This window comes from Hylobates moloch, unplaced genomic scaffold (genome assembly GCF_009828535.3).
Source record: "Hylobates moloch isolate HMO894 unplaced genomic scaffold, HMol_V3 SCAFFOLD_15, whole genome shotgun sequence".
Classification (NCBI taxonomy): domain Eukaryota; kingdom Metazoa; phylum Chordata; class Mammalia; order Primates; family Hylobatidae; genus Hylobates; species Hylobates moloch.
Window position 1 is genome coordinate 48872966 of NW_026652290.1, and position 26281 is coordinate 48899246.

General features: G+C 51.4%; 1 protein-coding gene across 8 annotated transcripts; it reads left to right on the forward strand.

Annotated features, from left to right (window-relative positions):
- The first annotated feature begins 79 nt into the window (after positions 1-79).
- On the forward strand, positions 80-25681 carry B9D1 (B9 domain containing 1). 8 transcript variants are annotated; one of them, XM_032176804.2, is made up of 7 exons: positions 80-296; positions 2439-2507; positions 5189-5300; positions 15385-15481; positions 15930-15992; positions 19464-19531; positions 19862-20146. In XM_032176804.2, exons 1-7 carry the CDS (start codon positions 234-236, stop codon positions 20002-20004), a joined length of 615 nt encoding a protein of 204 aa, XP_032032695.1. In that variant the 5' UTR covers positions 80-233; the 3' UTR covers positions 20005-20146. The 8 variants fall into 8 exon arrangements, with proteins under 8 accessions (XP_032032695.1, XP_032032699.1, XP_032032700.1 ...); XM_032176809.2 differs by lacking the exon at positions 19862-20146 and adding an exon at positions 21969-22515 and having other exon boundaries at positions 139-296; XM_032176805.2 differs by having other exon boundaries at positions 139-296; positions 19882-20146.
- The last annotated feature ends 600 nt before the right edge of the window (positions 25682-26281 follow it).

The following is a 26281-nucleotide window of genomic DNA, read 5'->3' on the forward strand; positions in this document are numbered from 1 at the left end:
GGGGTGGAGCCCCACCCCATTGTGCCCCGCCCCACACAAGCCCCGCCCCCTTATGACGGCGCCCGCTCACTGCGCCTGCGCATGCCACACACGCACTCGCGTGGCCTTCGCGAAGGTGTCGCTGCCAAGAAACGTGTCCTGCGCGCAACGCCGTCTGTTTCTAGGGCAACGCCGGCGTCTCTTAGCAACCGCGCGCGGCCTGGGTGGGTCCCCCCGGAACCCCCAGCCCTGCCATGGCGACCGCGAGTCGTAGCGTCTTTCTACTCATGGTCAACGGGCAGGTGGAGAGCGCCCAGGTGAGCAGCCGTGGACCCCTCCGGGGCCCGCCCCCCAGCGTCCTTCGGGGCCCTTCCCGCAACCCCCCGGGCTGCCCTGTGGCCCCCGCAGAGCCACGTCATTCCACTGAGCCTCTCGGTTAGGCGGGGGAGGGGAGCCAGCATTGGTGAGCTTGGCGCGAGGTTGCCCGGATCCTGAGTCCCGATGTGCAGGAACAGAAGCAGACCTCGAGATGTTGAGCTGGTACCGAGGTCACACTCGGCCAAGCCTGTGGGCCCTCGCACGCATCATGCCCACTTGGTTGGATCACTGGCAGGAGCCTCCCGGGGTGTAACGCGAGGAGCCGAAGCTTGGCCGAGTTTCCAGCATTTGCGCCGTGTCCCGTGTGGAGTTACTGTCCCGCATTCTGAATCCCCAGATCCTTGAACTCGGGTTCGAATCCAACCATCCAACGATGGTGGTGGCCTGGAATTGACCCAAGGAAGGCGTGCCTGCCAGGCCCGAGGGACGCTATTCTCCATCTCCCTACACTTTAGAGGAATCATTTATTGTAAACATAAACCAACGCTCACCAAGTCCTCAATATGTCCCAAAGTCGGTGCTCGGCACTGGTCCATCCTTACAACCTTACTAGATAGGCACTACTAACACCCCCATTTTACAGCTGGGGAAATATACCAAAGGAACTGGCCTGTCTGGGAATTGAACCCACGCCTATCTGACCTCAAAGCTTCACTACAGTGTCCTTCCAGGCTGTTGGAGGTGGTGTTTTTTATTATTTTATTATATTATTGTGAGGATTGACTGAGACGGTTTGGGTAAGGCTCTGACAGGGCCTGATGCTTTGTAGGTGTCTCCTGCCTTCCTGTTTCATCAGGGATACTACTCCATGCTCCCACCATGTCCGCCTCTGCCTTAGCCTAGTGCCTAAGACCGTCTTTCCCCACTCTCCTGTCCTTTCCCATTAGGGGCTCTTGGCTGGGCTGAGTCACATGTGTCTGTGCTCTCAGCATCATCGACCCCCCCCCACACACACACTGATAGTCACACTGTTCCTCCCTGCTCTGCTCTCAGCACCTACCTCTTTTCAGGGCCTCAGCTCCAGCCTTGCATATGATGGCCTCCTGGGTTCTCAGACCTTTCACTTCAGCACCATTCCCTTACACCAGTGGTCCTCAACCTTTTTGGCACCAGGGACTGGTTTCGTGGAAAACAATTTTTCCATGGACAGGAGGTGCGAGGGATGGTTTTGGGATGATTTGGGGACATTACATTTATTGTGCACTTTATTTCTATTATTACCTTGTAAATAATAATGAAATAATTATACAACTCACCATAATGTAGAATCAGTGGGAGCCCTGAGTTTGCTTTCCTGCAACTAGATGGTCCCATCTGGGTGTGATGGGAGACAGTGACAGATCATCATGCATTAGATTCTCATAAGGAACATGCAACCTAGATCCTTCACATGTGCCGTTCACAGTAGGGTTCGTGCTGCTATGACAATCTAATGCCACCACTGATCTGACAAGGAGGTGGAGCTCTTGTGGTCATGCGAGCAATGGGGAGCAGCTGTAAATACAGATGAAGCTTTGCTTGCACGCCTGCTGCTCACCTCTTGCTGTGTGGACCCGTTCCTAACAGGCCATTGACTGGTACCGGTTGGGGACCCCTGCCTTAGACCTTATCTTTGCCCAGCCCTGTGCCAGGCAGTGGGGACACAGAAAGGCATTAAATCTGTTCCCTGCTCATGGTCTAGAGGAATTGACAGACTTAGACGCAGGCAATCATTGCTTTTATGGAGGGAAGCACAGGGCTAAGGGAGACAAGAGGAGACCTTAAACTAGCCTGAGAGTTAGGGCAGGTTCCCTGAAGGGTAAGTTTTGAAAGGTGAGCAGGAGTTTTCCGGATGAAGTAGGAAGGACAAATCAGACAGAAAGCAGAGCCTGAGCAAAAGCCAGGGGCCGTGGCACCTGGGAGTCTCCCATGGACTCCCGCTTCTAGGTCCTCAGCCTCTCCTCTGAACACATCTCCAGCCGTCTCTTAGACCGACTCCCAGGTGTCTCACGTTCAGAATTCCCCTTGGCTGCACCTGCCTAGCAAATGCATTGGCCTCAGCATGAATACCAGTCAACAGAATCTGTCTGTGCTTTTTTCAGTTTCCAGAGTATGATGACCTCTACTGCAAGTACTGCTTTGTGTACGGCCAGGACTGGGCCCCCACAGCGGTAAGCTGGACTCTTGGGCCTCCCTTACTGCCTTCATGACTTTTGGGGTTTCTGAAGGTGTCATACCCTTCCCCTCCCCATTCAGAACCAGTTAAGACGTAGACACTGAGTTCAGGGGAACCCAAACATGAGTGTTCCTGGTAAAGCGGGAGCAGAGGACACAGCCATGGTTGGACTCCCTGATCCATCCACCAAGACTGCACTCACACGCCCTACCCTGTGAGCTTGCCCGGGGCAGCAAAGAGCAACACCTGCAGCAGGAGGCAGGCGCCAGTGAGCCAGCCTGGCTGCAGCTGAGCTGTGGACACTCTGGCCAGTCCGCTCACCATTTGGCCTCTCCTCAGCCAGTGGGGAGGACCTGGAGTCAGAAGACAGAGTAGGAGCTCTCCTTCCAGGACTTCCCAAGGGGTAGCTTGCCTCCACCAAGTGAGGGACCATGGTGACAACTTCAGCCCGCTCTGTGCTCTGCTGTTAGCAAAGCACTTGTTTCATCTTCATAGCAGTTTAAGAAAAGGAGACTGAACTTATTTAAGCTCTCTGAGCCTCAGTTTCCTCATTTGTACAACTGAGATGATAATCCTTCTTTTCCCTTTACTGATTGTCTTCTGTGTGCCAGGGATGCAGGGGTGAGCAAAGCCAAACCAGAAGACCCTGCCTTCCCAGAGCACACATTCTTGCTGGGGGGTCAGATAATAAGGAGTGCATATTCTAGAATGTTAGTAAGCCAGAAGTGTGAGGGGAGACCAAGCCAGGAAGTGACAGGGATGAGTGATGAGAGGGAGGCTGCGATCTCACTAAGGCTGCCAGGGAGGGCCTTGCCGAGAAAGTAACTTTTGAGGAAGGACCTGAAGGAAGTGAGGGAACAAGCCATGTGGAAACCCGTGAGAACTGTCCAGGCAGAAAGCAGAGAGTGCAAAGGCCCTGGAGCAAGAGCTTGCCTGGCATGTTTGAGGACCAGCAAGGAGGCCGTGTGGCCACTGGAGAGTGAGCCAGCAGGAGAGTGGCTGGAGCAGAGAGGCACCTGGGCAGGTCTTGTAGGACTTAGAAGGTCAGAATAAGGACTGTGACCTTTACTCAAAGGGAGATGGGATCCCATTGGAGAGCTTTCAGCAGAGAAAGTGATCTGACTTACGTTTTTAGAAGATTCCCTGGCTTCTATGACAAGGATAGACTCAGGGGGGAAAGGGCAAGAGCGGGCAGCCCAGTTGGCTCTGACAGCAGTGGAGATGGGAGAGGAGGGCAGCAGCAGTGGGGTGGCGGGAGGGGCTGGACTGCAAGTATACTCTGAAGCTAGAGCTGCTGGGTTCTTCTGATGGATGTGAGGTCTGAGAGAAGGAGTTAGGATTCACAGCAGAGCTTTTAGCCTGAGACCTTAGAAGTAGGCAGCTACACCCTGGAGCCATACTCTAATTTTTTCTATTTTCCTCCCTTTCTGATCCTTTATCCCACTTTCTTTTTCTTCCTCTTCCTTCTCCTTCTTCTTTGTCAAATAGAGGATTGAGTTATTATCATTGATCCATACAAAGTCCCTCTCTCATTTATTTTCTTCAGTTCCCACTCCCCATTTCTATTCCCCGTCTTCCCATGTGCAACCTTCCTAATATGTTTGATACGCATCTTTTTGTTTGTATGTATTTTTAGAAAATGTTTATTGTTTTGTGTGCAAAAAATTAATAAAAAAAAAAGAAAAAAAATAAGAAGTAGGCAGCTACCTTTCAGTGAGAAGAACAGATTGGGGAGAGCTACCTGGAGCTCAGCCTGGTGTGGGTTAAGGTTGAGGCACCCACTGGATATCCAAGAGGAGGTGCTGATCCAGAATGCAGAGGCAAGGACCAGGCTGGAGACATAAATTTGGGAATCCTTGACATCTAGAGCACATTGAAAGCCATGAGATGGATGAGATCACCAAGTACAGGTAGAGGAGCTGGCCAAAGATGCAGCCATAGGACGGCAACACTGAGAAGGAACCAGCAAGAGCCGCTGAGCAGGGACTACCCTGTGCGGTGGAGAGACCCAGAAGCCAAGGGAAGACAGTGTATCAAGGAGTAAGCAGCTGCATCAGGTGCTGCTGATGGGTCAAGTAACACGAGGATAGAGAAATGACCATTGGATCTAGCAATGTTGGTCACGGGCATTAATGGAGAAAACCCTTTGGTAGAGTGCTGGAGCCAGCAGTCACACTGGAGTGGGGTCAAAAAAGAATAGCAGGGGAGGAATTGGAGCCGGTGAGTGTGGCAGCTCTTTGAAGCAGTTTTGCTATAAAGGGAGCAGAGAAAGGGTTGGTGGGTGGAAGAAGCAGCAGAGTTGAAAAAGGACTGTTTTTGATGGAGAAAACACATTTACGTATTTACCAATGGGGATACTCAGGTGAGGGTGGGGATGCAGAAGAGTGTAAGCATGCTAGACCATTTCCTTCAGTGGGGCAAGAGCTTGGGACCAGACCTAGTGCCCTTGTGCCCGGGAGAATGGCTGGCCTCCCAGGGTTGTCACGCTATGGCATTAAAGTACCAGACTTAAAGAGGTACTCCATCATCTCTTAGTCCCCTTTGTTTGGAAGTTAGTGTCTTGGGAGAAGACAGCTGAGAAAACAGCCCTCCCAACTGCCTGCTGAAGGTAAGGGGAGGAGCTGCAGCAGCTTGGCTCTGCTCTGAATCCAGCCATCTGTGTCACTGTCCCCACAGGGTCTGGAGGAGGGGATCTCACAGATCACATCCAAGAGCCAAGACGTGCGGCAAGCACTGGTGTGGAACTTCCCCATTGATGTCACCTTTAAAAGCACCAACCCCTACGGCTGTGAGTCTGCAGGGGCCCTGCGGGTTAGGGTGGCAGAGCTTTCACACGGCACCCCCAAGACAGCCTCTCCCTCATCCAGCCCATGACTGTTCACATTCAGATTGTCACCTGGGCTCTTGAAGCAGCCCTCAACGTTCTCTCTCGCCATCTGTCCCTTTCCCTCCTCTTCTTCCTCATCCCCACTCACCCCCTTCATCTGCTACAGGCTGTGCAGCTGGCCCTCTGGAAGTTCAGAGTGCATCAGGGCTAGTGGCCACACCTGTAAAAGACAGGCTGCCCATCCTGGCATGCAGGACTGCAGCTGTTTGACCTGGAGGCCTGACTCTGTGCCTGCTGACTTCCCATGGCATGTTGTGTTCTGGCTAGACCCTGGCACTTGCTCCTCCTGTGCTAGTCCCTCAACTTTCTTGATCTGAGCTTTATTCATGCCGATCCGTCTGTCTGGATACCGTTCCCACGTCCTATGTCTAACCTCTTTCCCAAGGGCTTCCTGGCTGTCATTGCTTACTTTCTACCTTGGCTGGTGGTTATTAACCATTCTGATCGTTCACTTGCACTTCATAAGTGCCTACTGTGCACAAAGCCTGGGCTTAGTCTCCGTGGGGACTATGAATACTTTCACTGTGTGGACTAATCTGAGCTTCCCAATCATACCTGCTGGAGAGATTTCTCTCCATTTCTTTTCCCCTATAAGGAAATTGACACTCAAAACTGACATCATTTGCCTTCTGCTTTACATCTAGTGACCAAGTGTGGATTTTAATTCAGGCCCATCTGATTTCACAATCTAGGCCTTTCTACTGCACGTGGCCTGGGCCTAGGCTCACCACGGTGTGGAGGGTCTGGAGCAGAAAATTCCTGGTGGTCCTCCTGAGCAGGTCCTCCTGCTGTCATCATCCATGAGTAGCAAGTTTCAATAGACTTCCTGGAACAGTGCAGTAGGTACTGTAGGTACTGGACCAACCTCCTCCTGCCGAGGACAGGTAAGAGAGGTAAATGTAATACACAAAAGCAAAAACAAAAAGCAGCCACCTCAGAGGCATCAGAGAGCTAGCAAAGTAGAAGAGATATACCAGGCAAGATCCAGGAGAACAGAAATCCAGAGAGGTTACCCCAATCCCATCTCCTCTGGGAGTGTTTGCTGATTTAACAGAGGTGATTGAGAGACTGATCAAGACTTTTGACAGCCTCTCTGGGCCCAAAACACACAAAAAAACTGATGTTCAGAGCCTTCCAAGGGGTTGGGAGGAGGGCCTCAGGTAAATCTCACCAAACTGGGTTAAGACCTCAAAGAGCTGCCCTAGGAATAAGGGAGAGATGGAAGCAGAGCAGCCTCACAGGGATTTCAGCTCAGCCCCTGATAATTTCAACCTCCTGATTCTTCTATTCAGCTCCAAGATTGTTACAGCCAAGGCACCTGACAAAAACAAATTAGAAACCTCTTTGGGCTGGGCATGGTGGCTCATGCCTGTAATTCCAGCACTTTGAGAGGCTGAGGCAGGCAGATCACCTGAGCTTAGGAGTTTAAGACCAGCGTGGGCAATATGGCGAAAATCTGTCTCTACTAAAAATACAAAAATTAGCTTGGCATGGGGGTGGGTGCCTGTAATCTTAGCTACTTTGGGGGCTGAGGCAGAAGGATCGCTTGAGCCTAGGAGGTCGAGGCTGCAGTGAGCAGAGATTATGCCACTGCACTCCAGCCTGGGTGACAAAGTGAGACCCTGTCTCAAAAAAAAAGAAAAAAAGAAAACTCTTTGGAGAAAGATAACGTCTCATAGACATAAAATTATTTCTATATATTTTTTCAAATGTAATATCTGGCATATAATAAGGCACACAAGAATCAAGACAACATAAATGATAACCAGCCAAAATAAGGCAATAAGGCAATAGAGATAAACAGAATCTCCAGACACTGAAATTGTCAGATACATTTTTACTATGCTCAAAAGAGATAAAATAGACTGAGAATTATGGCAGAGAACTAGGAAGCCTGACTTTTTTTTTTTTTTTTTTTTGAGACTGAGTCTTGCTCTGTTGCCCAGGCTGGAGTGCAGTGGCACGATCTCAGCTCACTGCAAGCTCCGCCTCCCAGGTTCATGCCATTCTCCTGCCTCAGCCTCTCGAGTAGCTAGGACTACAGGCGCCCGCCACCATGCCCAGCTAATTTTTTTTTTATATATTTTTAGTAGAGGTCGGGTTTCACCATGTTAGCCAGGATGGTCTCGATCTCCTGACCTCATGATCTGCCCGCCTCAGCCTCCCAAAGTGCTGGGATTACAGGCGTGAGCCACCACACCCAGCCGACTTTTTTTTTTTAATTGCAGACAGAGTCTTCCTCTGTCTCTCTGAGTGAAGTGGTGCCATTTCAGTTCATTACAACCTCTACCTCCTGGATTCAAGCGATTCTTATGCCTCAGCCTCCCAAGTAGCTGGGACTACAGGCATGCACCACCATGTCCAGCTAATTTTTTGTATTTTTAGTAGATACAGGGTTTCACCATGTTGGCCAGGCTGGTCTTGAACTCCTGAGCTCAGGCAATCGTCCCACCTCGGCCTAAGAAAGTTCTGGTGTTACAGGCTTGAGCCCCATGCCTGGCCATATTTTTTTTTTTTTTTTGAGACGGGGTCTTGCTCTGTCGCCCAGGCTGGAGTGCAGTGGCGCAGTCTCGGCTCACTGCAAGCTCCGCCTCCCGGGTTCACGCCATTCTCCTGCCTCAGCCTCTCCGAGTAGCTGGGACTACAGGCGCCCGCCACTACGCCCGGCTAATTTTTTTTTTTTGTATTTTTAGTAGAGACGGGGTTTCACCGTGGTCTCGATCTCCTGACCTCGTGATCCGCCCACCTTGGCCCCCAAAGTGCTGGGATTACAAGCGTGAGCCACCGCGCCCGGCCAACCTGGCCATATTTTTTAAACATTGTAATAGAAATTCTAGAATTGAAAAATGTGATAACCAAAAGCAGGAATTCAGCAGATTAAACAAAGCTGAAGAGATAATTATATACTGAAAGCTAGGTCAAAGGAAAATATCTACAGTGAAACCCAAGAATAGAAAATATAGACGAGAAGGTAGGAGACAGAGAATACTGAAGGTCTGCCATGTGGAATTGGAATCCTGGAAGGAGGGGGAGAGGACAAGATAAAGACAATATTGGAAGGGATAAATAGCTACAATTTTTTTCAAAAATGATGAGAGACATCAAGCCACAAATTCAAGAAGACAAACCTCAAGCAGGATAAATGGAAGAAACCCACCCCTAGGTGCATGATAATCAAACAGTTGAAAACCAAAGACAAAAAGAAAATCTTTTTTTTCTTTTTTTTTTGAGACGGAGTCTTGCTCTGTTGCCCAGGCTGTAGTGCAGTGGCATGATCTCAGCTCACTGCAACCTCTGCCTCCCAGGTTCAAGCAATTCTCTGCCTCAGCCTCCCGAGTAGCTGGGGATTACAGGTGCCTGCCACCACGCCTGGCTAATTTTTATATTTTTAGTAGAGATGGGGTTTCACCATTTTGGCCAGGCTGGTCTTGAACTCCTGACCTCATGATCCACCCACCTCAGCCTCCCAAAGTGCTGCAATTACAGGCATGAGCCACCGCCCCCAGCCAAAAAGAAAATCTTGAAAGCAGCTAGTACACAGATGTATGCGTTTGTCAAAATCCATTGAATAGTACACTTTAAGATTTATGTTGCGTTATGCATAAATTTTATCTCGAAAGAACTGTGAACAAATACTGAGCTCTATTTGCTGACATGCATAGTGAAGTATTTTGGGGAAAGTGTCCAGAGATCTGTAATTTACTTTGAAATTCCTCACAAGTAGGACGACTTGACTGAGGCATGGGGAGAGGCAGTAAAGCAAGTAGACTCAGCTGTCAGTGGTGATCCGGTAGTGAGTCAGTGCCAGTACATTGGAACTCTTTTAGCTTTTCAGGAGGAGTGGAGTATTTTCTTTGACCACAGTGAACTTAAGCTAGGGACCAACAGCAAGGATAATGAGAAAAATCTCCATATGTTTGAAAAATAAGAAAATAACTTCTAAAAACAACCCATATGTCAAAGAAGAAATACTGATGGAATAATGGAATTTTGAATTGAATGATAATACTGAGCTATTTAAATTTGCAGGGGGCAGTTAAAGTCATGGATAGAGGGAAATTTTGTAATTTTATTTTATTTTTAAATTTTATTTGTTTATTTAATTTTTTGAGACAGAGTTTTGCTCTTGTTGCCCAGGCAGGAGTGCAATGCCACGATCTTGGCTCACCGCAACCTCCTCCTCCTGAGTTCAACTGATTCTCCTGCCTCAGCCTCCTTAGTAGCTGGGATTACAGGCATGCACCACCACGCCTGGCTAATTTTGTATTTTTAGTAGAGACAGGTTTTCTCCATGTTGATCATGCTGGTCTCGAACTTCTGATCTCAGGTGATCCGCCCGCCTCGGCCTCCCAAAGTGCTGGGATTACAGGTGTGAGCCACCATGCCTGGCCGTATTTATTTATTTTTTGAAATGAAGTCTCGTTTTTGTTGCCCAGGCTGGAGTGCAATGGCGCACGGTCTTGGCTCACTGCAAACTCTGCCTCCTGAGTTCAAGCGAGTCTCCTGCCTCACCCTACCAAGTAGCTGGGATTACAGGCGCCTGCCACTATGTCCAGCTAATTTTTTTTTATTAGAGATGGGGTTTCACCATGTTGGCCAGGCTGGTCTTGAACTCCTGACATCAGGTGATCCACCTGCCTAAGCCTCCCAAAGTGCTGGGATTACAGATGTAAGGCACTGCACCTGGCCAATTTTGTAATTTTAAATGCATGTTAGAGAAGAAAATAGGCTGAAAAAGTAATGATTTAAGCATCCATCTTAAGAAATTAGTAGCTGGGTGTGGTGGCTCATGCCTATAATCCTAGCATTTTGGGAGGCCGAGGTGGGTGGATCATGAGGTCAGGAGTTCAAGACAAGCCTGGCCAACATGGTGAAACCCCATCTCTACTAAAATACAAAAAATTAGCCGGGTGTGGTGGTGTGCTCCTGTAGCCTCAGCTACTCAGGAGGCTGAGGCAGGGGAATCACTTGAACCCAGGAGGCGGAGATTGCAGTGAGCTGAGATTGCATCACTACACTCTAGCCTGGCGACAGAGCGAGACTCCATCTCAAAAAAAAAAAAAAAAAAAAGTAGTAAAAGAAGGCTGTGTGTGGTGGGTCACGCCTGTAATCCCAGCACTTTCAGAGGCCAAAACGGGTGGATCACCTGATGTCAGGGGTTCGAGACCAGCCTGGTCAACATGGTGAAACCCCATCTCTCTACTAAAAATATTAAAAATTAGCCAGGCATAGGCCAGGCGCAGTGGCTCATGCCTGTAATCCCAGTACTTTGGGAGGCCAAGCCGGGCGGATCACCTGAGGTCGGGAGCTCGAGACCAGCCTGGCCAACATGGAGAAACCCTGTCTCTACTAAAACTACAAAATGAGCCGGGCGTGGTGGCACATACCTGTAATTCCAGCTACTCGGGAGGCTGAGGCAGGAGAATCACTTGAACCTGGGAGGTGGAGGTTGCAGTGAGCCAAGATCATGCCATTGCACTCCAGCCTGGGCAACAAGAGCAAAACTCCGTCTCAAAAAAAAAAAAAAATTAGCCAGGCCCTTGGCAGGTGCCTATAATCCCACCTACTCGGGAGGTTGAGGCAGGAGAATCACTTGATCCTAGGGGGCAGAGGTTGCAGTGAGCTGAGGTTGTGCCACTTCACTCCAGTCTGTGCGAAAGAGTGAAACTCAATCTCAAAAAAAAAAAGAAATTAATAAAAGAATAGCAAGTTAAACCCAAAGAAAGCAGAATAAAATGAGAAACAGCAAACATTAATTCATTAAACAGAAAGCACACTTAGAAGAGATGAAAGAGGCAAAAGTTGGTTTTTAAAACTGAAAACCCCAAGTTAAGATAATGAAAAAGAAAACAGGCTAAGCAGGGTTGCTCACGCCTATAATCCCAACACTTTGGGAGGCTGAGGCGGTAGGATCGCTTGAGCCCAGGAGTTCGAGACTAACCTGGGCAACATGGTGAGACCCTGTCTCTACAAAAAATAGAAAAATTGGCCAGGCACAGTGGCTCACACCTGTAGTCCCAGCTACTCCGGAGGCTGAAGTAGGAGGATTGCTTGAGCCTAGGAGTTTGGGAGTGTAGTGAGCTATGATCATGCTACTGCACTCCAGCCTGGGTGCCAGTGCTAGGCCCTATCTCTAAAAAAGAAGAAGAAACAGAAGACAGAAATGGCAGGAATGAAAAAGGAACATGTTACAGATCTTGCAGACAGTAAAAAGATAAGATATAAAGAACAGCCATTTGCTATATATTTGGCAAGGTAGATGAAATGGTCAAATTTCTAGAAAAAGATAACTACCAAAACTGCAAAAAAGGAATAAGAATCTGAGCAGTCCTATATCTATTAAATTGAATCTATAATTAAAAATGTTCTCACAAAGAAAGTTCCAAGTCCAAGTGTCTTCTTCACTGAGTTCCACCAGGCATTTAAAGAGTGACACCTTCCATGGCAGAAGTGTAAGCAAAAAAAGAAGAGGAAGTAACAGCAGACTTACACAAACTCCTAGAATTGAAAAGATTAAACATTCCCCAACTTTTTTAGGTCAGCATAGTTTTGATTCTAAAGCCTGCTGAGGACATTAAAAAGAAGAAACTCCTTCATGAACAGAGTTGCAAAACTCCCAAACAAAATATTCGGAAACTGAATTCAAAACTCGCAAATGAAATATTCAGAAACTAGCAATATAAAAAAAAGGATAATATAATACATCATGAGAAGTAGGGTTTATTCCAAAAATACAAATGTTTTATGACATCTATAGTTGGCCAGGCACAGTGGCTCATATGGAGGCCAAGGTGGGAAGATTGCTTGAGGCCAGGAGTTTGAGACCAACCTGGGCAACGTAGCAAAACCCTGTCTCTAAATAATTCACCACATTAAAAAGAAGAAAAGTCAGAGTCAGGCCAGGCACCATGGCTCACACCTGTAATCCCAGCACTTTGGGAGGCCGAGGCAGGCAGATCATTTGAGGTCAGGAATTTGAGACCAGCCTGGCCAACATGGTGAAACTCTGTCTCTACTAAAAATACAAAAATTAGCCGGGTTTGGTGGGGCACGCCTGTGATCCCAGCTACTTGGAAAGCTGAGGCAGGAGAATCGCTTGAACCTGGGAGGCAGAGATTCCAGTGAGCCAAGATTGCACCACTGCACTCCAGCCTGGATGACAGAGCAAGACTCCATCTCAAAAAAAAAAGAAAAAAATCATGATCATCCCCATAAATGAAGAAAACACATGGTAAAATTCAACTCCCATTCATGATAAAAGCTTAGTAAACTAGGAATAGAAGGAAGCTTCCCTAACCTGATCAAGATTATCTATGAAAAGCTTAGAGCAAACATCACTTTTACTGGTGAAATGTTGAAAGATTTTTCTGCAACCTCTGCCTCCTGGGTTCAAGCGATCCTGGTGCCTCAGCCTTCCAAGTAGCTGGGATTACAGGCATGTGCCACCATGCCCGGCTAATTTTTGATTTTTTTTTTTTCTTTTTGAGATGGAGTCTTGCTCTGTCTCCCAGGCTAGAGTGCAGTGGCATGATCTCAGCTCACTGCAACCTCTGCCTCCTGGGTTCAAGCAATTCTGCCTCAGCCTCCCGAGTAGCTGGGACTACAGGGACACATGATCACACCCAGCCAATTTTTGTATTTTTAGTAGAGATGGGGTTTCACCATGTTGGCCAGGCTGGTCTTGAACTCCCATCCTCAGATGATCCACCTGCCTCAGCCTCCCAAAGTGCTGGGATTACAGGTGTGAGCCACCGCGCCTCACCTAATTTTTGTATTTTTCATGGAGAAGGGGTTTTGCCACGTTGCCCAGGCTGGTCTTGAACTCCTGGCCTCAAGTGATCTGCCACCTCAGCCTCCCAAAGTGCTGGGATTACAGGCATGAGCCACTACTTCCAGCCTGGTCTTTTTAATAAATGGTGCTGGGACAATTTGATATACATAGGAAAAAACTTCAGCCCTGTCCTCATACACACAAGTCAATTTCAGATGGATATGTAGCATAGAGGACTATAGCCATGATATCAGGGTAAGGGAAGATTTTCTGGGAGGACTCCATAAAGGAGATCAATGAAGTTGACTGTATTAAAATTAAGGGCTTATGTTCATCCAAAGACATCACTAAAAGTAAAAAGATAAGTAACAGGATAAACACATATACACACTATAAATCAATAAGAAAAAGGCCAGGCCAGGCAAGGTGACTCACACCTGTAATCCCTGCACTTTGGGAGGCTGAGGCAGGAAGATCGCTTGAGCCCAAGAGTTGGAGACTAGCCTGGGCAACATAGTGAGACCCCATCTCTACAAAAAATTTAAAAATTAGTCAGGCGTGGTAGCTCACGCCTGTAGTCCCAGCTACTTGGGAGGCTGAGGTGGGAGGGTCACTTCGGCCCAGGAGGTTGAGGTTGCAGTGAGCCATGATTGCACCACTGCACTCCAGCCTGGGCAACAGAGCAAGATCCTGTCTTAAAAAAAAATGTTTTTAATGAAGAAAAAAAAAAGACCATCCAGTAGAAAACCGGGCAAGAGACTTGAGTAGGTTTTTCACAAAAGAAGACATCCAGGTGACCAAGAAACAGGTAAAGGTCTCAACCTTATTTCAGTAAGAAAAATCTAAAATGAAGGAAAATGTAATTTAAAGCTACAGTGAGCTACCACTATTCTCTCACTAGGACGGCTCAAATTTAAAAGATTGGTAATGCCATGTTTTGGTGAGGTACAGAGGAGCAGGAATCAGATACCACTGCTGTGGGAGTGCTGGCTGATAGGACCATGCTGGCAGCTTGGTGTTACCTTTTGGGAGGGAAAATACATGGGCCCTGTGCAGTGTCATTCTTGGGTGTGTGCCCACCAGAGATGTGTGCACGTGAGTACCGAGAGCCTGCACCATGGTGCTCAGCACTGGGTGCGTGGCCCCCAGAGGAAGGGCAGCCCATGTGTCCATCAGCACTAGAATGAACAGTCATTGTGACAAATTCCCAGGCAGAATGTTATATGGTATTGAACATGAACACACCCCTTTACAGGAAACCATTTGAGAAAATCTCATGGACATAATTTTGGATTAGAGGCTGGGCACAAAAATAAATATACTGTGTAATTCCTTTTGTATAAACTTTCAAAAACATTGGCAAAGGTAAAGTACCAGGTTTGGGATGCATTCTTTGGCAGTGAAGTCTTAAAGAAAAGTAAAGAGGTAGTTTCATAAAATTCAGAATAATGGTTACCTTTGGTGGAAGGTAGTAATGGGAAGAGCACAAACCTCTCCCTAACATTTACTGAGCACTTACTATGCATTAGGTACTATTTCATGTGTTTTAGAGATGATGAAACAGGGGCAGAGAGGTTAGCTAACTTGCCTAAGCCGTGGCTGCAGGATCAGAGCCTGGCAGGCTGGCTCCTAGTCCCTCCCTGGGCCTCACCTGAAACTGGCGAGGTGAAAGTGCCTCATGCGTCTCAATGGCAACACGAAGCGGGTGTAAAAACAGCCACACCTATTATAGTACCTATAATATTTTAAAGGAAAATGCCCAGAAGGTTTTTGTTTTCTGACTTCTAGACACCCCCAAAATGAGCCCCTGCCACCTCAGTCCCATGAGCCCACCTCCATCAGGAAGGGAGCACCCAGAGAGAGCAGAGGTCCTTAGTTGGCTCTGATCATAGCTGGGGCCCTGGGCCCAGAATAAGGCCTCTGGAAGTGCCTCCTTGTACATGGAGTGACTGAGTGGGCACTGACTCCACAGCAGTGAGAAGGGGTGTGGAGTGTGTGCCCAGGCCTCAGTGGAGACACAAGAAGTACCAGGGTGGGCAGAAGTCTTTGGCACAGTCTGGGTTCCCATGCCTGCTCCTGTCCCCTCTCAAGCCTGCCACCCCAGGGTTTTGAGCTCCATTCTTTGAGCACCCTCAGCTGGACACGCCCTGTTCTCTGCCCTGCACCTCCCCCATGTGTCCTCATGTGCCCATCCCCTGCCTTGTCCTTCCCAAGGGCCACAGATCGTGCTCAGCGTGTATGGACCAGATGTGTTCGGGAACGATGTGGTTCGAGGCTATGGGGCCGTGCATGTGCCCTTCTCACCTGGCCGGTAGGTCCTCATTCTTACCTGGGCCCTGGGCAGGGCTTGTCCTAGGACAGACCTCACCTCGTTTTCTGTCTTAGGTTCAGGCTGGGAATGCTCTGGGGTCCCTAGGGGCCTGGGCAGCTCAGCCTGGTGGCCAGAGGGGTTGTAGCCTGTATTTGGGAGAAGCTTTCGGATGGGTGGTGCCAGCTACACACCAGGTAGGTTGAGGAGGTAATGGGACCCAGAAAAGAAAAGACCCTGAGGGACTCTGACCTCCATGAGGCTGTCTCCTGGCGCTCAGCACCTTGCCCAGGCACAGGGGTGCTCAGTTAACACAGGTTGGATTCGTTGATATTGGCCCTGACTTGGCCCACGCTGCAGCTGCACTGGCCTGATCTGAGGGTTTCTTCTCCCTGGAGGCTCAGAAAGGTCTGTTACTCAGCATCTCTGTCTGCAAAAACATTTGTTTCAGGCACAAAAGGACTATCCCCATGTTTGTCCCAGAATCTACGTCTAAACTGCAAAAGTTTACAAGGTGAGTCTTGTACCCATAACCCCAGCCCCTCCTTCTGATCTACTGGATGAATGGATGTCCCATTCTACCCCTCAGTTTGTGCCTAGTCGCCTCCTCAGATCTGCAAGCTGCTCCACCCACTGAGGACAAATAGAAACAGGTCCCCTGGGAGTGCTGAGTCATGGGGCTCTCTTCAGCCCTGTTCTAGCAGCAGAAGGCCGGGCGATTTTACCCTGTGCCCTGTGAAAAATCTTTGTGTCAGATGGAGCAGAGGAAAAACTTGTCAGATGGGAAAAATGCTCATGACATAATGTGACATTAAAAGGTGGGAAACGAGAGGATATAGCAGTATGAGTCAGACACCTTGGAACAGTAATCATGATAAATGCCTTTACATGTGGGAGTCTCTGGCCAGAGCTGACATTTGCGCAGAGGCTTAGTGTGGAGGGAAGAGCCGGGGAAGAACATCAGGCACAGGGAACAGTGCCTGCCAGGCTGAGGAGAGCATGAGCTTAGCATGCTAGAAGAAGCCAGGACGGCAGTGTGGCCAGGATAGCAGTGTGGCCAGTAAGTGGTAAGCCAGGCAGAATGAGGGAGACATGAGGGAGGCTGGCAGGGGCCAGGACACAGGGCCTGCAGGGAAGGCCCAGGGGATGCCTGGATGCAGCCCCAGCAGGAAGGCCTCTTACCCCTGCCCACATCCAAGTGAGAGCTTAGAGGGCCAGCTGGGCCCTGGCCTTCTGATTTGAGGCCCATTAGCACAGTTGGGCAGCAAGCCTCTGCCGCCCCCAAGCAGATCAGTGAGGCACAAGTGGAACATGGAGGACTCCCTGGGTTCCAGGGCAGCAGCTGGCAAGCAGCCCCTGCAAGCCTGGCCAGTACTGGGCGTGAGACCAGGCCAGAGCCCTGCTGGGTGGAGGGACAGCATCGTGCCCCAGGGCCGAGAATGCTTCACTGAGTTCTGAGAGCCGTAGAGGGGAGGAAGGGCAGGGTCTCCGCTGGCCTCAGCCTGAGAATTTGTGTGCCCATTGCCCCTAGGAGTCCTTCTGGGAGGCCACCCTGTGGCAAATGACTTCTTTCCCAGATGACCTGGGCCAGTATCACCGGGAGGTGACAATCCCCATGCCACAGGCTAACAGGGAGGCAGTGAGGCAGTGCCCATCAGTGGGTTGGGAAAGCCTGAGATTGGGGACCCACACAGCCATCCAGGCTGGGTTGTTCACGCTGTTCCACCGCCCGCAGCTCCAAGGAGGACTTTGGGCCTCCAGGAGACAGCTCGCTGAGGAAAGGGTTTCACAGCCCCTGTGGAGGGGCTGGCAACTGGGCAAGGCAGTATGTGCTTGGATTACAAAAACTGGGGAAAGGTCTGATTAGTGAAGGCAGTTTGATTGGCAGAATCTTCCCAAATATGGAGGCTCCTTGCTCAGGCTAAGACCTCGGTCATCCCCACCCCTCTCTCAGCCCCACATCCTCCAGCGCTGGCCTAGGGCCTGCCCCAAACACTCTTGGCCCCTGTATTCATTTCCCACAGTGGCTGCTGCAACAAAACACACAAACGTGATAGCTGAAAACAGCAGAAATCTATGTCCTCACAGTGCTGAAGGCCAGAGTTCAAAATCCAGGTCACTGGGCCCAGAAGAGGCGCCACAGGGCTGTGCTCCTTCCTGAGGCTCTAGGGCAGACTCTGTTTATTGCCCTTTCAGTTTCTGCTGGCCCCAGCCTTCCTTGGCTTGTGGCCTCATCACTCGAGTCCCTGCCTCTACGGTCACAGAGCCACCTCCTCTGTCTCTCTCTCTGATAAGGATATTTGTGATGGCCTTTAGGGTCCACCTGGATAGTCGCCTCAAGATCCTTAGCCTAATCATATCTGTGCAAAGTGCACGTGACCCTGTTTCTCAATAAGGTCACGTGCACGGTTTCCTAGGACTAGGATCTGCTATCTTTGAGGGGCCGTCATTCAGCCTGCTGGAACCCCTCCAGTCTAGTCTTCACACAGCAAGAAAAACGGTGTTCCTAAAACACAATTGGGGCCGCATCCCTCCCCTGCTAGAACCCGCCTCTGTCAGGATGAACTTCAACCAGAATGCTGCCAGGCCGGTGGTCAGGCCCTGCCCACCTCATGGCCTCTGCCCGCTTGCTTCCCATCTACCTCAGTTCCTCCCGCCTGAGGGGTCCTTCCCTGCCTCAGGTCCTTGCCTGGAACGCTTTCCCAGGACAGCCTGTCTTGTCTCCCCCACCCCAGCCAGCTAAGCAGACCACCTGGGCAGACCCCAGGAAAGAAATTCAGTGAGAACGGGAGCTCCATGTGAGCTCCGGGATGGGATCTGCTGGGCGCAGTGGGGACATGCCCAGGCCCCAGTCCTCACACACAGCCTCTTGTGAGATGGGTGCTGTGAGAGTCTTGCTCTCCCAAAGGAGAAACTGAGGTGCAGGGGTTGTGGCTGCCCATCCCTTCCCCTTGGGGAGTGCCCGCTGGCTTTGACTTCCTGGCTGCCTCCTTGGGGTTGGGGGCTGGTGGGCAGCGCTCCCTGGCTGTGGTCTCCACAGGCCAACTCTGCGGCAGCCGAGAGCCCCTCCCTGGCCTGGGCCCCTCTGCAGCAGCCCCAGGTGAGCGTTGGTGCCCACCTCAGAGACGGAGAGGCCGCGGGGAGGGCGGTGCGTGGGCTGTTGCATCAGCACAGTTGCCAGCGACCCTCGGGGCCGGGTGTGTCCGTGCGGGGGGCCTTGGGAGCTGTGGTGCAGAGGAGGCGCGGCCGCGAGTCCCGGCGGGGCGAAGCCCGCGGCTGCTGGACCCACCCGGCCGGGAATAGTGCTCCTGGTTGTTTCCGGCTCGCGTGGGTGTGTCGGCAGCGGGGCCTGACACCCCCGGCCTCCTGGCCTCCCGCCTGGCCCGACTGGGGTCTGGGGCTGGGAGGGCGCATGCTTGGCCTGATGGCTGCATGCCGCCCCTGGCAGGGCCTGTGGTGGGTGCCAATATGGGAAGTGACATGTCCTGGACCCCACACTAGTGGGAGGTAAGGCTGAGGAGCCCAGTTCTGGCCCTTCTTCCCATCCCACAGACTCTTTGGGTGGGACCCCCTTCCAGGGAGGCTGGAGGGTCACACTGTCCCCTCCCCTCCCCCACCTCAGCTGCTGTCACTTATTTCTGGGGGTTCAGGCAGCACCTCCACCCCAGAATCTCCCTGAGCTCTCATTCCCAGTGAACCAAACCCATGGAAGCCAGAGATGGAAAAGCCTAACCGGCCAGTGGAGGCAGCGTGGCCGCAGAGCACATGAGGCCTGGCCAGGCTATGTGACCCCGGCAAGGGACACCCCATGCTGGAGCCCAGCCACCGGGAAGGCTCTGCTTAGGGCCTTACTCCTGGTGGGGGTGGGGTGCGGTTGGAGCAGGAGCGCTGGTTTCCAAACTGAGGAGAGCCCACATCCAGCATCGTCCAAGGCCAGGAATGCCCAGGTGGGGCCCTGCTCACCTGTGTTCTTCTGTGTTCCCAGCTGGTTCATGGGGCGGCGGCCCGAGTACACAGACCCCAAGGTGGTGGCTCAGGGTGAAGGCCGGGAAGGTAAAGCTCCCTCCCCTCCCTTACCCCCAGCCCCCAGACAGGTTAGAGCCTGGGAGTGGATGGGCCCAGGGTTGGGGTGAATGCCGGGGACCTGCCAGGCACATGGGAGCTAGCCCACAAATGTTCCCAGATGAGGGCCTGGTTGGAGCACAGAGGGTTTGTCATGTCTGCCTGTCCCAGCAGCCCGTTTACCTCCCAGTGAGTGGCTTGGGTCAGGCGCTGTTGTCCCCATTTTACAGATGAGAACGCTGAGGCTGAGAGATTCCCAGATCAACCTGGGTCTGTCTCTGCCCCAGCCCAGCCTGGCTGATGCTGCCCTTCTGTCCCCAGTGACCCGTGTCCGTTCTCAGGGCTTTGTCACCCTCCTCTTCAACGTGGTGACCAAGGACATGAGGAAACTGGGCTACGACACTGGGCCTTCTGACACACAGGGTGTGTCGGGGCCCAGCCCGCCCCAGAGCTTCCCCCAGTGAAGGCTCCACAGGCTGCAGTCTCTGATAATGAAGGGCTGCCTTCCCGGAGTCAGCTGCTGGCCATCGGCCTGAAGGGCACCCTGGTGGCCAGAGCTGGGAGCACACAGAATAGTTTTATATAATAAAGTCTCATTTTCAGAGAGCCTAGGCCTGGGGCTGCCTTCTCTCCTGTTTAGCCCCTCCCCCACAGGAGCTGGGGGCTCTTGGGCCTTTCCTGGCCCCACTTCCAGGGCTCTCCCCGTCCCTACCCCTTGTGTCGTGGAAGCTGCCAGGAGACCAGACCGTGCAGCAGGATGGCATGTGGGATGGGAGCTTTGACATAACCAGGTTCTGCCACTCAAAGCTGTGTGGCCTTTTCTATACCTCAACACATTGTTCCTTGAACTGGGCACGGCACCCTCCTTAGAGGCTTGGGGTTAAGTAGAATCACTTGCTCAGCCATGCTCCTGGCCGCCAGCCTCCCTTGGCAAGGAGAGAACCCTGTTATTGGAAGCTGGATGGTGAGGTACCCGGGGGACGGCAGACCCTCAGCCTGCCCACTCCCCTCTCTGCCCCCCTACCCGCAGTCCAAGGATGGGGGCTGGAAACCTCTCAGGTGGGAGGCCACTGGCTGGGGTCCAGCTTTCTGGCAGCCCCTTGGCAGGAGAGGAAGGTGAGCCCCCCTGGCTCAACACCCTGACCTCTGAGGTTGTCCGGGCCCTTCTGGAAGCAGAGCCCCTTCAGCATTACTTTGGGAGGCCCTGGCCCTGGGCCTCCCCACCTTCACAAGAACCCCTGGCACCTCACAAGGCAGCCCCGGGCCCTCTCTGCCCTGCTCTGAGCTTTCGGCAGACATGGTGCCCCAGCCGAGATACTGCCCTCAGCGGGATCCAAGAGAAACCACAGGCTCCTGGCAAACCCCCACCTCCCAGCCTCACCCATGTTGCCCTGGACTGTCATGGGCACTTGCCCTGAGACCATCTGGGCCGACCCTCTTCTGGCGTTTATCTCACGAGCACTCCCGTGCCCTCCCCCCAACTCACTGTGCGTTCTGAAACTCATCAACTGTTGTCAGCAAAATTCCTGTGATTCCGACCATCTTCTCGGAATAGGAAGTTCCCTCTGCCTTCTGGCCTTACTGAAGCCCACTCAGTCCCCTGCAGCCCTCTTAAGTGGAATCTTTTTCCTCCCACTCCCCATGTGCGGTGAGCCTAGAGCAGGGGTGTATCCTTGCCTCTTCCTCAACCTCCTCACTTGGAACAATCTTCACCTCTACCCCTCACAGCCAGGCATATCTCTTGTTACTGGTGAAGGCACTGCCTCCGAAGTCTGGATTGAGGCATCCCTCCCTCAGTCCAGGCCCTCACTCATGTGGTGCTTCCCTGTGCTCTTCAAACCACCAGGCCCTCCAAGCTCCTGGCCCAGCCCCTTTTTGCCAACCATCAGCCCCTTTTTCCTTGCTTTCCTCCCAACCCAGTATAGAACTCCTGGTCATCTGCATGCACTTCCCATAGTGCCCTCCATCCTTCGTTTATGCTCACCTGGCAAGGTCTCCGCCCTGGTGACAGCCAGCTGTTCCTTCACCTGCCCTGCACCTGTCTGAGCCCCCAGAGCCACAACGGCTTGCGTTCCATCCATGGCCCAGGTCTGTGTTTCCTTAGACAACTCCCTCATGCATTCTCTGAGGAAACTTACAGCCTTTGTCTCTTCAGACCTCCCGCACCCTCCCTGCCAGCTTAGCTGAGGTGCTCCCTTCTGTTCCCACAACCACCCCACATTAGCTGCCTTCCTGACCCTACCTGAGGACATGCCTTGGGTGTGTGGGAGATACAGTGCTTTCAAGGGTCTTCTCCCCTTCTCCCTCTATCGTGAGTTTTCCTGCACAGGCTCCTTCACACCAGCCTCCACATGTGCCCCACATGTGTCATGGGATGACACAGAGCAAAAGCCCAGCACCCTCAGCTGCTCCTGTCCTCTGCCCCATTTCATCACAGCTCCCCGGAAAGCTGTCTTCTCTGTCCATGGCCTCACCTCACCCAGGGCACTGGCCTTGGTCCACATCAAGGGGACCTGAAGCTTCCCTGAAGCCTCTAGCCTGTGGCATGCACGTCCAAGCCTCAGGCCCCATTTGTCCAGCCTGTCAGCAGCTGGGAAATACTAATTCACCCTCTCTGGTTATGTTTAATTTTCCAGTTTTTCTCAACATTACTGAAATGTCTAAACATGGAAAAGTTGGCATCATTTTACAGTGAACACCACATACCCACCACCTAGATTTTACCATTACCGATTTCCTGTTCCATACTTGTATATTCACATATATCCAACTATTCATCCCTGCTTCAATCCATCCTATTTTTATTGCATTTCAAAATAAACCGCGACATCAGGACTCCACCTTCTGTATATTTCAGCACACTTATACCATTAACCAGAATCCAGTGTCTGGCTTTAGTGTGTTCTTTAGAGGGGACATTTACATATAACAAAATGCGTAACTTTTTTTTTTTTTTTTTTTTTTTTGAGACAGGACAGGGTCTTACTCTGTCGCCCAGGCTGGAATGCCACTGCAACCTCCGCCTCCCGGGTTCAAGTGATTCTCCTGCCTCAGCCTCCCGAGTAGCTTAAAATTACAGGCACCTGCCACTGAAGCTGGCTAATTTTTGTATTTTTAGTAGAGACAGGGTTTCACCATGTTGGCCAGGCTGGTCTTGCACTCCGGACCTCAGGTGATCTGCCTGCATCAGTTTCCGAAAGTGTTGGGATTACAGGCGTGAGCCACCGTGCCTGGCCCAGAATACTTTAAGAATGCACAACCAGGCCGGGCATGGTGGCTCACGCCTGTAATCCCAGCACTTTGGGAGGCTGATGCAGGCGGATCACCTAAGGTCAGGACTGTAAGACCAGCCTGGCCAACATGGTGAAACCCCGTCTACTAAAAATACAAAAAGTTAGCCAGGCATGGTGGCGGGTGCCTGTAATCCCAGCTACTCGGGAGGCTGAGGCCGAAGAATCGCTTGAACCTGGGAGGCGGAGGTTGCAGTGAGCCAAGACTGCGCCACTGCACTCCAGCCTGGGTGACAGAGGGAGACTCTGTCTCAAAAAAGAAAAGAATGCACAACCCAGCCCCAAAGGCACAGAAATGTCACTGTCACTTCACAAAGCTCCTTGCATCCCTGCCCAGTCAAGGCAAGAGATGATGCAGTGAGATTTAGAGGCTGAAGGCACGAGTGCCCAGGAACCCGGAATGGGGGGGAGTTGGGCATCTGGGACCCCCTCCATGAGGACAGTCGAGGCATACGGCCTGCAGGTCCACACTAACTTGCTGTCCATGCTGTCAGCCACTGTCACAAAGCTGCATGTTCACCAGACTATCTCCCTTTTCTCCTGGCACACCAGAAGACTACATTTCCTAGGCCCCTTGTATCAAGGTGGGTCCATTTGAGTAGTCCTAGCCAAAGCAAAGTATGAAAAGGATGTTCACCACTGAGAGGTCTGACCCACTTCAGGGTCGCACAAGCACTTCTCGTTCTTGTCCATGGCACCCTTTGAGGCAGGCATTGAAGACAGCAGCATCATAAGGAAGGAGCCTGGGTCTGGGCACCCCAGCTTGCAGAGCACTGCCAGGAACATCTCCATTAGGCTTTTTGTGAGTGAGAAACACTCATAAGATACTGTGCTCAGCCAATGAGAGCTTGGGGTTATTTGATCCTGTGTAGCCTATTCTATTGCAAATGATATGAAAATCAGGAGTGGGTTTCTGCTGTAGCCAAAAAACAGAAAAAACAAGCTTGTTGGCTAAGCAGCTGCGTAGCAGGCAAAAAGAATACAGCTCATAAGATGGACAGCAGGAAATCTATATTATGCAAGTACAAGACATTTGCTAAGACTCTCATGCTAACTTGGGAGGCAGGTTATGTGCCCCAGAGACAGCAGCTCTAGGGGAAAGGGACAGACCAGATAGGATGTGCAGTGTGAGTTGGCTACTGTTGACTGCATTTTGGAACGCTATCACAGTAAGGAGGAAAGAACTGGCTAGTTTGCAAGCAGAAATGAAAGGCAACAAAGAATCTAAAAAAAATTAGCATCAAAAGGTTGCAAAATACTTTCTTGAACTCTAATGAGAAAAGATAAGATTCAAAATTGCTTTCAGCAACAAAGGCATAATAAAACTTCTCATCTGAACAAAATAACTTGGTCTTTTGGTAAATATGGAATTAAGGGGGTGGCTCTCCCATCATGATCCCAGATGGCCTCATGGTAGCTACCATTAAGTTGAGAGAAGCATGGAGGTAAGGCAGCAAGGAAATAAGGCAGCTTATGTCTAGGAAAGAATTTTATGTGTGTACTTGAGTTGTCTATTGCTGTGTAACAAATTACCCCAAAACTTTGTCATTTGAAACCACTATCATTTATCACTCATGATCCTATAGGGGACTGGGTTCAGCTGGGCGGCTGTGCTACACTTGATTCTGGCTAGAGCTATTCCACTGAGCTGACCAAGATGATTACTCACATGGTGGGCTGTCATCTGGGGCTCATGGGGGCTACTGACAGAACACCTCTGCTCTCCCCCATGTGGCCTCTCCATGTGTTTGAAGTTCTCATAGCACGACACATGGGCTGTCAAGCTCCATGTGCAGGCATTTATCAAGCCCCTCCTGCCATCATGCCACTGGCCCCATCTAGTCATATGGCCACGCCCATCAGGTGAGGGAGACCACACTGGGAGACAAGGTCCATCAGGGGCCACCAAAGTAACACTCTGACCAAAATAATGCAGTTATTTTTACATGGAACTGATTAGAAGTACAAAGATTGTCACATTTTTGATGGAAGTGTGCAAGGCCCATGAGCCTGGACTGAAGCCTCTGGCTCACTCAAAACAGGTCCTGGCCTGGAACCATCCACCCACAGGCAGCAGGTGAGAAAGCTGAGCTTGGCCCAAAAGCTGCAGCCAAGGGAATACAAAAAAGGCCAGCTCCCCACCAGGGGGCAGAGCCCAGAGCAGGGCACCATCAGGTCCTTTCCTTCCTCACCGCAAGGTGACCTCAGTCTGTGCGGCAGCTTCCAGCACTGTGGGGCGTCTCCCATTCTCTGCTCCTCCAAATGGAGCTGGACTGTGGGTACTGACCCCTGCCCCGCTTTGTTATTGTTGGGGGAAGGGCACAGATCATAGGTCTTTCTAGTTTATAGGCTATGTCTGCCTTGCTGGAGAAGGCTCTGTACCCCACAGAGCCCAGGACACAGGACCTTACGGCCTGTGTTTGAGAAGAAGACTGAAATAACTCTCTGGGAGCCAGAGTCCACTGTGATCGGGACTGGCAATGTTAACCAAGCCCATTTCCCCACCTCCCGCCCTCTGCCACTAAGGAAGCCTGCACTTGCCCATCCCCCCCACATCTGGATGGGGGCCGAGGGCCTAATTCTGGCACTGGTGTGAGTGGCAGTGAGGCAATTCCAGGCCTGGCTGTAAGAAATCTATGCTTGACCCTTGTCCATTTTTCCCTTCATAGCCACCTTCAGGGCTGTCTGTCAAAGACAGCAGTGTTTCAAGATGAAAGCAGCTTGAGTCCCTGAGTCACTGACTTCTGTGAGAAACTTCTGCGGGAAGCCGCGGAGACCTGGAGATGTGTTACTGCAGCATAACCAAGAGCATCCCACACACCCTTCTTTCTCTCCTGTCCCCTGCACTGAACGGGCACCCCCTGCCACCAGTCCCTAGCCTCCTAGCTCTGAGTCAAGCTTGTCTGCTTATCCTTGGGTGGACACTGGGAGCCAGGCACTCGCACAGAGAGCAGAGGGCTGCAGGGCAGTCCCAGGCCTCCCTCCAGACTTTGTCTCAGGGCCTTTCCAACCCTTCCCATCAGTGTCTCCCAGCAGCCTCTGCCTCGGCCTCGCCTCCTCCCATGACCGGAGCACCTCTTCCACCTCTGCTGCCTGGAGGTGCACGTGTCCTCCCGCCGCTGCCCTCCTCTGGTTGGTGGCTCTGAGGCACAGGCCCTCTGTGTCGGTCAGCTGTTGCACAGCAAGCCACCTAAGAACCAGTGGCTCCAACAGTCCCTTCCTCTCAGGAACACGCAGTTGGCTGGGCAGCTCCACACACTCCCTCCCTCTGTTGCCCCAGCTGACAGGCAGTGGCTTCCCTGAGCAGCTCTTCTGCAGCATGGACACAAGAGGCAGAGCACAGGAGGATTCTGGGGACCCGGCGCACTGTCACTTCCACCTCACTCCAAAGCAGCCTCCACCAGTGACAAGGCTGCATTAAGAGGGTGGATGCAGGAAGGGTAAAGGGCAG

Bases quoted from the DNA above. Each gene is read 5' to 3' on its own strand.
- B9D1 (XM_058428687.1), top strand. The intron at 5,301-15,384 runs GTGAGTCTGCAG...GTCCTTCCCAAG, and splicing joins AAGCACCAACCCCTACGGCT to GGCCACAGATCGTGCTCAGC. The intron at 15,993-19,463 runs GTGAGTCTTGTA...CTGTGTTCCCAG, and splicing joins AAACTGCAAAAGTTTACAAG to CTGGTTCATGGGGCGGCGGC.